We start from the raw sequence: 14,271 nt of genomic DNA, 5'->3' as shown, positions 1-14,271 counted from the left end.
AGAGACACAATCTCTCCCTCGTGGAGCTCACATTCTAGTGCAGGGAGACTGGCATGAGTAAAACACCTGGTATGGTAGGAAGCGATAGTGCGAAGTGGAAAGCGAGCAAGCAGGGAGGGGGATAAGAAGTGTCAGAGGGGGGATGGCCTCAGTGTTGCAATTTTGGTTGAGGGCAGCCAGGGAGGGTGACTTCAGCTACGTGGGTATCCAGGGAGGAGCATGCCCGGAAGAGGAAGCAACCGTGCAAAGGCCCTGAGGCAGGCGTGTTCCTGGCATTCTGGAGAACGAATTAAGGGATAAACGAGGCTAGGCCTCTTTCATGCCCTATACTTATTTTTCCTTATCATAATTGCAATTAAATACTTGTCTAATTATCTTTTCAGTGTCTCTTTCTCTACTAGGCTCTAGGCTTTCTTGGTGCCAGGGCTGGGCCTTGCTCTCTGCTAAACTTCTATCTCCCAGCACAGGCCCTGCACATAGTAGGTGCTCAACCATATTTTGTTGAGTAAATGAATAAATGTGAATAAATGGCTTTTGGGTCAAAAACTACTACATAAGCAGAACAGGCTTGAGAGCAATTAGAGAGAAAGAGGCCGGGGAGTTGTAGCTGTGGCCAGGGGGCACTTAGGGCTCACTTAGGGGAAACTTATAGGGATGCTGTGAGAAATGCAGTGAGAGATGGGGACTCTGGGGAGCTACAATGAGCTGGGCTGGCCAGGGGCTTTCTCTAAGGCAGGATAAGGTGGCAGGGACTGCAGAGTTCCAGGTGTGGGTGAGAATGGTTAACCTGGAGCAGGAATATAACCCCATAGATAGAACCCATTAGAGCCTTTGCATTTGCCAGGCTTAATATTGAATCCAGGGTTTGAGCCCTTTGCACCTTTGCTGCTGCATAGATTGAGATCCCTGTGTACTCAGACTGTGAGGGGTTGAGCATTCAAATCTCCAAACAATTTGGTCCTTCTCCCCATCACTGTGTGTGTTTTTTTTCTACCGCGGGAAACACATGTGACAGCAGCATCTGAGAACCTGGGCATTTAAGAAGGTCCTTCCACTAGTAAGAACCCATCTCCTAAAACAAGTGCTTACTGGAGCCCAGGGTATGCCAGACCCTGAGCTAGATAGGCTGGTGGACAAGACAGACAAGTGGAGTACTGGTCAAAGGTTTAGTGGGCCGTGGTCTGTGCTGGCTGGGGGTCCTGGATCTAGCCTCATCAACCGTGTGGGTGGCCTTAGTCAAGTTACTCAGACCACAGAGCACTGGGTCAGAGCAGGCTTAGAGGCCACCTGGTGCAATCTCTTAGGTTACTCAAGGGTGCACAGTCTGCAACCCGCCCTACAGCCAATGGGACCTCAGAGTCCTTAAGTGTAAAATGAGGGCATTGAACCTTGAAGCTCACTTGGGCTCAAATATTCAATAATATTTCAAATATGGGGAAGTTCCAAGGAGATGGATTTGGTCCCATCCCAAGTATGTGAGCTCTGTCTTCAACTTCAAAAGAATTAAAAAAAAATTGATTTCAGAGAGGAAGGGAGAGAAAGAGAAAGATAGAAACAGCAATGATGAGAGAGAATCATTGATCAGCTGCCTCCTGCACGCCCCCACTGGGGATTGAGCCCGCAACCTGGGCATATGCCCTGACAATGAATTGAACCATGACTTCAACCACTGAGCAGTGTTCCACTTTTTAATACTAGGGTCAGGGGGAGGGGTAGTAGGGGTGGTAGAGTCCAGTAAATGGAGATCATTCTCAGGCATATTCGTGGGACCCAGAAGAAAGGCACCTGGACCTCTTTGCCTCTGCAAACTGGTCCTAGGCGTTAGGGCTTGGAGGTGGGTCCTCAATACAATTCAACCCATTTTCCAGGTTCTCTTTCTAGATGGCCCCCTCTCCTCCCTGCCTCCCTTGGGTCTTTTCTCCTCTTCTCTTCTTCACCTGCCCCCTCAGTCCCTTGATCTCCTTTGCTCTTCCCACTCTTTCCCCTGAGGTCATCTGTGGTTCAGGTTCATTTAGGGGAAGGAGGAAGGGGCTTCTAATCCTCTGGAAGGCAGGGTGACCTGCTCCCCTTGTCTGGCTGGGGGAGGGGTGGAGTATCTCTGGGATGGTTTGCACTGCTAGGACTGACTTCCTCATGTCTTGGTCTTGAGTGTGTGTTATGCGGAGTCTCTCTTTGACCTTGCTTTGAGTTGCATTATCAAAGGCCCCAGTATTGTAGCTTTGGAGTACACCAGGCTCTAGAAAAGGAGTGGGGGGCGGGGGGACAGGGAAAAAGAGCTCTCCAGCCATGTGAAAAAGACATTTTAGAAATTTCTAAAAAAAACCAGAGCTGCCTGATACTGCTCACCAGCAGTGGAGGAGCCTCAGGGGTGGGGGTGGTGGTGGTGGTGGGGGCTGGATGCCTCCTTCCAGGGGTCCTGCAGCAGAGGAGGCCCACTCAATGTTAGGTGCACCCTGGGGCTCTGCCACTTAGCAGACTGTCAGGGCAGAGACAGTATCTATCCCGTGGGGAACCCCAAGCTCCTGTTTCTGCTCCCAGTTCCCCAAGGCAACATGTTTCTAAATGCACTTTATTTCATAGTCTGGGTGCCTCTGATCTGTAACCTGACAATGCGGTGCTTGACTTGGAGAGGGGCTGGCACTGGGTGTTTGTGGAAGGGACATAGGCTGGGCTCATGCTCCATTGGCCGTGATCCTGGATGGAGATGCCCGGTTTGAGTGGGGTGGTGCCTCATGGATGATTGCTGGGTTGGGCAAGAGGAGGGACTTGGACACCCTGTTTTTCTGTTTCATTTCCAAACCCTGAAGTATTTTAGTCAACCCTGACAGTAACACCTCCTGGCTTCTCAGTGCTGTGAAGTGCCTTCTCCAGCTCTTATAGGTAGATTTTTCCTTGAGAAGCTTTACTTACCTCTATCTAACATCTCCAAGGCACTCAGGTTCTCTGTCTGAACCCCCTCCACTCCTTTCCCCCCTTGAATGTCCTTCCCTTCTTCCCTGTCTCCTTCTCCAGGAAGTCTTCCTTGACTGACCCTCAGTGATGTTGCTCAGGGCCATTGCTCTCCATCCCCAGCACTGAAGTCCAGGCCTCTGGCTACTTCCTTGTCTTGGGGACAGGCCCAGCTCTCCCTCAGGGTCTGGGTCTCCTTCCTGGGGCTCTGCACGTGCAGGGCACTTATTCTCCAGGTGTGTCAGACAGGTCAGCTGGAGCCAGTGACAGACACAGTCAGGCCAAGAACATCTTGCTCTCCAAGGCCCAGCCCAAGCACGGGAGGGGATAAAAGTCTTGTGCCAGGGCCTCGGGGCAGGAACTCACACACCTTGACTCTCCTCTGCCTGTGTGCTGCTGTGACTGCAGGTCTCTGCCATGTCTCTTTCCCCCGGCAGGGCCCAGAGGGGCTTCGGTGCTCGCTCAGCCTGTTCTGCTGGCTTCAGGGGCCGAGGCAGGGGTAGCTTCAGCAGCAGGAGCCTCAATTCCTTCGGGGGATGCCGAGGAGGTTCCCGTGGAATGGCCTGGGGGTCAGGGGGAAGGCTAGGGGTACAATTTGGGGAGGGGAGTGGTGGGCCTGGGCTTTCCCTGTGCCCTCCAGGGGGCATCCAGGAAGTGACCATCAACCAGGATCTGCTGACCCCATTGAAGATTGAGATTGACCCCCGGTTCCAAGTGGTGAGGACTCAGGAGACCCAAGAGATCAGAACCCTCAACAACCAGTTTGCTTCCTTCATTGACAAGGTGAGGGTCAACTCAGCTAAGCCCTGCCTCAGCACATCCCTAGGAGGAACTTCCTGACCGACTTGGGGATGGGGGCGTCTGGTCTACCACTTTCCTATCTACCTCTGCAGCAAAGAAGTCCCTCTTTGGTCTAACTGGAGTCTCCCTGGTTATGCGGAGACCCTGCAGTCCCATGGTTGGGGCTCAGCAGCAGAAAGCTGCCAGCCAGCAGTGGGAAGACCCTTCCCCGTTAGTCCTTCTGATTGTGTTGATGTGCTCAGAGTCTTGAGGCTGCCCGTGCCCAGTCTGGGTTGGGGGGCAGGGGAAGGTGGGCTGACTACAGGGTCCCTGAGGCTTCATGCTCCAGAGGCTGTGCCCAGGGAGTCCCACAGGGGCCTCAGGGACCCTCTGCTTATGTGCAGGTGCGGTTCCTAGAGCAGCAGAACAAGGTCCTGGAGACCAAGTGGCACTTGCTGCAGCAACTGGGGGTGAGTGACAACCCTCGAGGCCTGGAGTCTTTCTTTGAGGACTATCTGGGCCAGCTCAGGAAGTGGCTGGAGGAGCTCCAGAGACAACGAGGGGCTCTGGATGCTGAGCTGAAGTCCTGCCAGGACCAAGAGGAGGAGTACAAGGTCAAGTAGGTAGACCGAAGTTCCCCCTGGGGACAGAGTGGGGTCTCAGAGGGCTGGATCAGAGCTGTCAGCTGAGGCCTTCCCCTGGCCCCCGCTGACTGGGCTTCCCTTTAGCCCCTCTGCATCTCATTCCCCCTGACTCTCAGTATGCCCCACCTGCTGCAGGTAAGTAGCCCACTGCCCCTGCTGCCCAGATCTGAGAGCCAACAGGCCCCAGCTCCAAGACCCAGGTTTCTGGCCAGCACTGGGAGGGGCTTATTTAAACAATGCCTCAATGGGTTTTTTCTCGAGAAATTCCTGTTGAGCAGGCTGTAGGCTAAAGTGACTCAGATGTTTTCTGGTATCAGGGGTGGAAGGGAATTTATTTTGTGGGACCATCCCCAGGCCCCTGGCATGATTCACAGCTCAGCTGCGGTTCTGGGTTCCCACCTAAGTCACCTGGTGGTGTGGCGAGAACCTTGGACTAACAAGAGGCTTGGGTTCAGTGGCTGTGGGCAAAGGGCAGCTGTGTGGCCTTGAGCAAGGCGTTTTACCTCACCCAGCCTCAGTTTCTATATCTGAAAACTGGGAAGATGTCACCTGCCCTTCTTCCCTCCCAGGGCTGTTAGGAAGGTGGGATGTGAGGTGGAGTGGGCCCTGGAAGGAACCCAAGGTTGGGGACAGGAGACCTAGGTGTTAGGTCTGCTTGGCCACCTAATCATCTATGACTCGGGCAACATGATTTGTAGAATCTTTCTGATAAAATCCAACTGCTTGCTTCAGGCCCCATCATTGTGAGTGGTGAGAAAAGGTGTGTGTGCCTTGTAAATGTGAAGAAGAGGGGCCTATGTCATTAAGAGGACATGGGCTGAAAGAATAGAGAGGAGATAGCTAGGATGTGACCAAAACTTCCTGATAGGAAAGGTAGAGACACAGGCTGGTTGTGTGTCCTGCTTTGGAGCATCTACAGTCAAGAGTGGCCTCTTCAGGGAGGTCGTGCTTGGAGGAAGCACATTGGCTCTGAGCTCAGCATCTCTCTGTTTTTACCTGGCAGGTATGAACAGGAGGCCCACAAGCGGGCCACGGTGGAGAATGACTTTGTGGTTCTCAAAAAGGTGAGGGGGAGTGTCAGCTGCTCCATTTGCATCCTGAGCACCCGGAGTGCAGAGCCCAGTCCTGGGTTAGGAGGGCAAAGAGTTGGAGATCCTCAAGAAGAATACGCTGTCATATTGCCTGCCGGGGTCCCTCAGAAAAATGGGACATCTACTTAGACATAGGGACCCCAAGACAAGATATGATAGAAGGATCATGTGATGTTTTTGGGTGTCACTGTGGGAGAGGGTGCAGGGGGCGGGGGAGAGTAGAAGAAGCAGAACTGGGTGGGATTAATCAGGGAAGGGTTCCTGAAGGCGGTATGGGTCAATGTTAGACAAAAGCACAGGGCGGGGTGGAGAAGGAAGAAGCAGGTATCTGGAGATGGCTGTGGGTGGATGTTGGACAGTTTGTGAACAGAACTCCTGAGCCAGCTAGAGTGGGGCCACAGAGAGGAAGTAGGGTACATGGTTTCTGTCTCCCTCCCCCAGGATGTGGATGAGGTTTTCCTGAGCAAGATGGAGTTGGAAGGCAAGCTGGAGTCCCTGAGAGAGTACACCTGCTTCTTGAGGCGTCTGTATGAAGAAGTGAGGATCTGCCAGTGGCAGAAGTGGTGGTCTTTGAGGGCAGATGGTAGTGAGGGGAGGGGGTAGGGTGGGCAGCCTCCCTGTGGCCACTGTGGGAGTGGCCAGGAGGGGCGAAGACTAGTTAGGGTGATGTAGACTCTGGTCATTCAGTCGTTTGACAAACAATTACTGAGAATTTACTATGTGGATTGCTAGGTTCTGGGGACACACCAGTGAATAACCCACCTAAAGTCACAGAGCTTGCTTTCTACTGGGAGATGGACAATAAATGACAGACTTAGTAAATAAGTATGTTAGAAGGTGATAAATGCCAGAGATAAAAGGAAAATTAGAACAGGGAAAGGAGTATTGGGAATGTGGGGGGGAGGGCAGGTCTCAATTTCAAATAGGGTGGTCAGGATGGCCTGATATAGAAGATAAAATTTGAGCAAAGATTTGAAGAAGGTGAGGAAGTTATCCTCGCAGATAGGAATCCTGGATCCCAGAGTGAAGGAGTGGCCCCCCACCCTGTGTGCTGGTGTCCGAGGAAATGCAAGGAGGCCGTGTGGCTGGAACAGCCAGAGTGAGGGAGGTCAGGTGATTAGAGGTCAGGAGAGTGATGGGGACCAGATGATTTCAGGCCTTGCAGGACATTTTCCTTTAAATTCCAAGCTGCAAACCCTGGCCGGGTACTCGGTTAGAAATTGTCCCTATACACCAAGGTTGCAGGTTTGATCTCCAGTCAGGGCACATACAAGGATCAACCAAAGAGTGCATCGGTAGGTGGGACAGCAGGTCAATGTTTCTCTTTCTCTAAGATCAATATAAAAAAATTCCAAGCTTCAGGAGTCATTGAGACCACCTCCTACAGCCCTCATTCCAGACAAGGTGACAGCCCCGCAGATGGCAGGGAGTGCTCAGTGCCACCCTGTGTGAATGAGGGCTGCCCACTGATGGAGTGTGGGCAGAGAGTCAGGCTTCTTGCCCACCTTCCCCGGGGCTCCAAGGGGAAAGGAAGCTGGGGGCAAGTGGACACTGAGTCAGTCTTCCTGGCAGGAGCTGGGCCAGCTGCAAACCCAGGCCAATGACATGTCCGTGGTGTTGTCCATGGATAACAACCGCTGCCTGGACTTCAGTGACATCATCGCCGAGGTCCGGGCCCGGTATGAGGAGATCACCCAGACCAGCAAGGCCGAGGCTGAGATGCTGTACCAGACCAAGGTGCCAGGGCCAGGGGCAGCACCGTGCTGGAAAAGACTGGGTCTTCATGCCCACACCCCGGGGGGGGGGGGTTGTCCACCTTGGTTCCATTGGGCAGTTCTGATAACCTTCCTGAAGTTCCAGAGCTGGGTGGGCGTGACCATCTCCATTCTCCTGGAGGGGGGCAATGCAGGAAACCTGTGGGAGATGAGCCTGGACTTCTGCAAGCGCATTCCACCATGTCCTGGTCTCAGTGTTTAACCCATGTTCCAAATGAGGACGCGAGGAAGCAACGAATGGGGGGCATGGGTCTTGGCGTCAAAGGTGAGGGTCCTCTCAACTCATGGTCACCTCTGTCCCCCTCAGTACCAGGAGCTGCAGGCATCTGCCCAGCTCCATGGGGACGGCATGAAGGAAATAAAAGTTCAGATCTCTCAGCTGCAGCAGGCAATCCAGAGACTGCAGAGACAGATTGAGGACCTCAAGAAGCAGGTGAGGGTCCCAGAGCTCCCTGAGCCCTGCCTCTTGCTGCCTTTGTGCCACGGTCACCGCTGGGCTGGTGTGAACCTTGATAACTGGCTGGACTTTAAGTAATTTGGGGTAGAGAGAACCTCAAGCCACATTTAAGGAGACTTCAGCCTTCCTCTTATGCATTCTAGCTGCATGGGCTCTGCATCGAACAACTCCAGGTGGCTCTGCTCATGCTGAATTCCACGTCCAGGTGTACATCTTGCTTTAGGCTCCTTGGGGAGAGGGTTAATTTATCTCTTTTCTTATCCCTTCTTTTGACTTTGGTTAATTTATCTCTTTTCTTATCCCCAGCAGGGCCTCTAAGGCCATGCACTGAATTTCCTGGTTCCCTTTTGGGGAGGGTGAGAGCCAGGACCTCAGGGAGCAGGCGACATGGGCAGTAGAATGGAGGGGGCGGGGACTGAGCCCTTTTTAGGAAGTGATGCTGTTGGTGCCTGGTGTGGGGAGGAGTGAGATGGATGGAGAGAGAGGGTGGCAAGGGCAGGGAGGTGGTTTTCTATTCCTCTCGGAGAATTCATTGCTAGATGTGAAGGATTTCCAGTTCTTAAGTTTTCAAGTGTCTTTGTACTTACTTTCCCCAAATCTGAATAATTGGTTTTGGGGTCAACAGGGCATTGAAAGCTGAGACCACCAAGTCAGGTCCCCTCTAAGAACTTTGGCTTGACTCCCAAGTTGCACATGACCCATCCATTGCCAGCAGGACCCTCAGGGGAAAATCCTTAGAGTACAGATCACTCAAAGCCCAGACTCGGACTCCAACCATCCTTACCTGCTCTTCTTTGGAGTGTGATGCAGAACCTGTTACTTAATTTGCTGCCATCGTGCTTTGCCCTTAAGTTTGGATTCCCTGGGTTGCCTGTTAAAATAGTTCCCTGGGCCTCCTGCCAGACGGAGGGAATCAGGGTCTCTAAGGGTGGAGCCCAGAAACCTGCTTTCTAAACTAAGTTCGCCCAGATGACATGAATACGGGGAGTCTCAAAGCCCAGCTGCCAGAACTTAGGGTGGAACTACGTCCCAAACTGTCTGGGAACCAGAGCTCCTCCCACAAAAGGCTTGAACCCTTCTTGGGGATATGACTCCCCTGCTCCCATTACTCCTCCTCTTCATGCACACAAGCCTGATGAATTGGGCTCCCCTGTGCCAGGCCCCAGGCAGAGCCCTGCGGGTTACAGTTAGAGTGGTGGACTGGACTTCAGCTTTAGGTAGGGTCCTGACCCTGACACCCACCTTTCTGAGCTTCAGTTTCCTCATCTGTGGAATGGAGATGATGTTCCCCATCCACAGGGTGCTTGCGTGGGAAAGAATAATGAGAACCTTTAGGGAATGCCTTCATTCCAAATCAAACATGAGGGCCAATCAGCTGGATGGCCAATTAGGCAGGGATCTTCATCTAAGAGTTTTCTGTGAGATTGGAGAGATAAGTACAGAGAGTATATTTTTCAAACTAACAAATGGAGGCACATAGTTTGATAAACTCTGAAAACAGGACAAAATATTTGAAATGGGGCTGCTCCAAAAATATCAAGGGCCGTGGTGGCCAACAAGCTGAGCCTGGTAGGTAGTGAACGGAACAGGACAGAAAGAGGCTTGGCAGAGGGAAGAAGCAGGAGAGATCACTTGAGGTGGCAAAAGGTGGGTTAGTTTCTTGTGGCTGCTGTAACAATGTACCACAAGGTTAGTGGCTTGAAACAACAGAAACCTATTCTCTCAGTCTGGAGGTTAGATGTCTGAAATCAGAGTTGGCAGGGCCATGCTCCCTCTGAAGGAGCCAGCCGGAATCCTTCCTGGCCTCTGCCTGGCTGCTGGTGGCTCCGGCAATTTCTTGGCATTTCTGGTTTTGTAGCCGCATCACTCCAGTCTCAGCCTCCATTTTCATGTGGTGCCTTCTCTCTGTGCCTGTGCCCTCTCATCTTTTTCTAGGAACACCAGTCGTTAGGTTCAGGACTCACCTGAAATACAGTATGATATCATCTTGAGATCCTTAACTAATTACATCCGCAAAAAACCCTATTTCCAATGAAGAGCACATTCTGAAGTTCTTGGTGGACATGAGAGTTTTGGGGGACAATATTCAACCCATTATGGGAGTTAAGGAAGCAGAAGAGACCATACTCTTCCTTAGAATAAGAGCTGTGGGAGGGGCTAAGGATACTTTTGAGCTCATGTGATTATGGTGCACTCCAGCCTTCAAGTTTTATCCGTAGTAAGTGCTTTGGGAGGCTGTGTTGTGCTTAAGCCATTTTCTCCCTCATGTCTACATCCCTCCCAGAATGCCAACCTGGAGGCTGCCATCGCACATGCCGAGCAACGTGGGGAGCTGGCTCTCAAGGATGCTCAGGCCAAGGTGGCCGAGCTGGAGGCCGCTCTGAGAACCGCCAAGCAGGACATGGCCCGGCTGCTCCGACAGTACCAGGAGCTGATGAGCACCAAACTGGCCCTGGACGTGGAGATCGCCACCTACCGCAGGCTGCTGGAGGGCGAGGAGTGCAGGTGGGGCCAGTCAGAGGACCTGGGGATATGTTTCTTGTGAGGAAAGGTGGTGGTGGAGGATGGAATGCCAACACAGAGCTTTCCTTGTGAGGGGAATCCTGAGAGATTTCCTCACGTTCTAAGCCATTGAGGGCAACCCATTCTGCTGGGAGGGGTTTTAAATGGGGGACCGTGGACTTTATCTGCTGAGAAAGTAGGTGAGCTGCTCCAAGAGGCATTCTTGCGCCTTTCTCAACAGTTCTTCTCTTGTTCTTTCTCCCCCAGGATGTCTGGGGAATGGACCAGCCAGGTCACCATCTGTGAGTATCAGGGGACTTTTGGGGAGGGATCCCCATGGGGAGCCAAGAACCCTGCTATGACACTGGTGTATTTCTTGCAGCCATGGGGGGAGGCAGTGCCATCCTGTCTGGAGGAACTTGTGGACTCGGAGGTGGGTCTAGCTGCTCCAGCGTCGTGACTGGAGGCTCCAACATCATCCTGGGCTCTGGACAGGGCCCTGTGATGGGGTCCTGCTCTGTGTCCAGCTCTGGCTCCGGCTCCAGCTGCCGCACCATCCTGAAGAAGACTGTCGAATCAAGTCTCAAGACGTCCATCACATACTGAGTGCCGTGCCAGCGCTTGCTTTCCTGCCTTCCTGAACATTCTCAGCCCTACCCCGACCCCATCGTCCCATCCCTGCATGGCCAGTTATATGTCCACTGCCCACAGGGGATGCTGCAAAAATTAATAAAGTCATGTCTGCCTGCTGTTCTGAGTGCTGGCCTGGTCGTGCCTAGTGATTTGTCTAATTTGTCTGCTATCTGCCCAGTGCATACTGCTCCATCCTCCAGCTAGCCAGCCTCATCCTCTTCTCTCTTCATGGCCTCCAAGCTGAGCTAGGAAAACTCTGGGTTTGGCTTGGCCAGTCTGCATCCTATCCAAGTATTGTCCTTTGAGGGGAGGGGAGAGGTCTGAGGGCCACTGATCAGACCCTAGAGGCTACACCAAGAGGCACCTGCCCTTGTCCTACTCATCTGCCTCTGAGCCTCCATTTCTCTAGCTTTTCTGTGAAATGAAGCAGCCCCAGTTCTCTCTGGGGATGAGTTTTCCTTCCTCTCTTTACCTCTCCATTCCCTCCCACAAATTGTATTGGGTACAAACCACACTTGAGCCACTGTTCCAAGACTGGGGCTACTCTGGCAAGCAAGACCAAACCATCCTGCCCTCCTAGTGGGTCTGGAGACATCTGCTTCTGATGTGTCCAGCGTAACCCCTCCCACCCATGAGGACCAGGTCTTCCTTCTCAGAGCCCTTGGCTCCAGGGCCAGAGGCCAGCCTCCTATGGCTAATTCAGACACCCTGGTTGAGAGCTGGGTGGTGAGGCCCTTTTGTGTCTTGTCTCTTCTTCTAATCCCTTCCTCCTGATGCCCTGGCTCCAGCTCTATCCAAGGTGGCAAGGCTGGGTCTTGTCACCTCACCCCCACCTTTCATCTCTGAGCTTTAATCTGGCCTTCCTCCTGGACAGGGGTGCCCCAGTCAGGTTAATAATTCAGCAGTGATGCTGAGCCACAGCCTTCAATATGTGTTCCAAGGGCATTTTGAGGAGAGGCTGAAGGGCAGGGTCAAAGGTTCCCTGTGGCAACGTGCATCATCTCTGTCACTCCTTCCAGCAATTCAGCTAGGCCTCCAGGCTTGCGCAACCTGCAAAAAAGAAGGTGTGTCACTGCCCAGCCCACTCTCCACAGAAGGCAATCTGTGAAATATTTAGGCTTGTTCAGGTTATATCCTATGGTCATCTCACTTCTTATCCCAATAAGCTTATCAGAGGCTTCCTCCCAGCCCCCCAGTATACTCCCTGGGGTACCCTCCATTTCCACTGATGTTTTAGCATCTCTTGTAGCTTGTTCCCTGGTTAATCCTCCAGAATAGGCTCCATTTCTGACTCAGGACCGTCCCCTTCATCCTTGTTTCTCCTTTTGCCCAAGTTTGAACCAGATTTTTCTCTTCCTGTAAACCTTTCTGACTCCCTGTGTCTGAATCCACCAGATTCTTCCTGTTCCCAGCACAGCCTGGCTGCACCCGTTGCTGTCCTGGGCTCTGTTTCTGTCTGTTCTGGTCTAGGACTCAGCTTCTCCATTAGCCTGGGACCTCTGGGCAGGCTTTTCTCCTGCACGCAGGACAGGGCTCAGCAGCTCAGCTTGTGATGGGGGCTCTGATGGGGACTTGGGACTGGAACTATGCCCCATCCCCCTTACCTCTTGGCTCTATCTTACCCATGGGCCCGTCTGAACATGAGACTGGAAGCTTCTCCTCCTTCCCTCTTTTGCAGGAAGCCAGGAGAATGGACATCAGGGCCAGGTGCTACCTCAGCAGTTGTGTTGGCTCTTGCACTGCTCCTTCCATCTTCTCCCTCTCCACCTGGGTCAACTCCAGAGCCTGCCAGAGGTCCCAGGTTAATAGAGAGAGGTCAGCCTTTTTTCCAGATCCATGGGTCTCTCCATCAAAAGTATCCAAGAAGGAGCCTTGTCAGTCCTCTGTGAGGGAGACATGAGTGGGTGAGCGTAAGGCTCTGGAGCTTGGATCCCAGCTCTGCCATTAACTAGTGGCGGAACTTTGACCAAGTTACTTAACTTCTCCCTGTGCTTCAGTTTCCTCATCTGTGAAAAGACATTAATAATACTAACAGGGCCATGTGGGGATGGTAACATTCAGGATCCCCAAAGCAAACAAATTCACACAAAACAGTTCAGTTAAGTGGACTTTAATGAAAGGATTATTTACAGAGGTGTGGGCGTGGCTAAGGGAACAAGCATAGGATGCAGAGGCCAGAGGCTGTTAGTGCTGGGAAGCCATTGCTACCCCATAGCTGGGGAGGCTACCGTCTGGTTTTCCAGGCTGAGAGGTTTTCTGGGATGTGGGACTTTTGGTGCTAACGCGGGACGGTCCTGGGAAAATCAGGGCCAGGTGGACATCCTGTGGAGAGCTGGAGACACAGGGGGGAGAAGTGGTGACTAGGTGATAGAGTTGGGGAACTGTGGAGAGATCACGTGGAAGGAGACATCCAGTGCAGAAACAGGAGGGAGCGGGAAGAAATACTGGCCCTCTCTCCCTCCCAGACCTCCCCATGGGGTCTCCCTTTGGCCAACCCAGCTGGAAGCCAGAGAACAAGGGAGCAGCCTACCAGGGTCAAGGAGATTGGTGAGGGGAGGCTGAAGAGGCGATGGATCTGGGGCAGGTGAGTGGATCTGGAAAGACGCAAAGGGAGCATATTCAGAATGGAGACGAAAGGTGTTATTGCATGGAAAGCGTATAGGCTCCTGTCTGCCCTATGGTGAGTGCTCAATTACGTGTTGCCTATATAACCATGACAGTCCTACCTTTGTATGGGGGCTCCTCAAGGGCAGCGACTGTGTTTTATTCACCCCTGTATCTTTACTATTGCTCAGCACCCAGCCTGACCCATGTTGGGTGCCCAGTTGTCCCACTTCATCCATCATTCCATCGCCTCTTGTCCTGCCACAGGGAGGGCCCTAGACAGGTGACAGTCTCCAGAGATGGATGCTCTCAGAGTGAGCGGCAGCAGGGGGAGGAAACTGCTCCTTCTTGGGCTACAGAGAAGGTGTGAGCTTGGGTGGCCTGCACGAAAGTGGAGAGGCAGGATAGGAGGAGGCACAGTGGCTCCCACACTGTCTGGGATGGGACTGGTGAGATGTCCTGCTGGGTAGGAGGGAGGCTACCCAGGAAGTAACTGCGAGAGCAGGCCCTGGGTTGCCTGTGTGTCTGTCATCAGCTCCCAACACAAAGCCTGGCACAGAGCACCAGGTAAATATGTGTGGCTGTGGAGGGTGGAATGTGTGTTTGCAGCCCACTCTACTCCCACCACCAGGGCTGCTCCTGACTCAGAGGACTGACATCACTCCTTTCCCCAGGGAGGGAGGCCCCACTCACAACTGTCTTTGCCTCCCACACCCCCATTAAGGAGAGATAAGAGAGGCTGAGAAAGTGATAACAGCCTCAGGGGCAGGAGACAAAGGTTAGGGAAGTGACAGGCGGGTTCTGCAATCACAGGCAGGTGCTTTTTGAAAGGACTT

General features: G+C 52.8%; 1 protein-coding gene across 1 annotated transcript; it reads left to right on the top strand.

The window, feature by feature from the left end:
* Positions 1-3,366: 3,366 nt before the first annotated feature.
* KRT78 (keratin 78) lies at positions 3,367-10,941 on the top strand (the record flags this gene model as incomplete). Its single annotated transcript, XM_079774174.1, has 9 exons — positions 3,367-3,732; positions 4,134-4,348; positions 5,377-5,437; positions 5,906-6,001; positions 7,037-7,201; positions 7,547-7,672; positions 9,981-10,201; positions 10,466-10,500; positions 10,581-10,941. The coding sequence occupies 9 exons, from the start codon at positions 3,367-3,369 to the stop codon at positions 10,802-10,804; spliced, it is 1,509 nt and encodes a 502-aa protein (XP_079630300.1). The 3' UTR covers positions 10,805-10,941.
* Between the last annotated feature and the right edge of the window lie 3,330 nt (positions 10,942-14,271).

The sequence above is a fragment of the Cnephaeus nilssonii genome, assembly GCF_951640355.1.
Source record: "Cnephaeus nilssonii genome assembly, chromosome: 6".
NCBI classification, from domain to species: domain Eukaryota; kingdom Metazoa; phylum Chordata; class Mammalia; order Chiroptera; family Vespertilionidae; genus Cnephaeus; species Cnephaeus nilssonii.
This window is presented reverse-complemented; position numbering and strand designations above follow the sequence as displayed.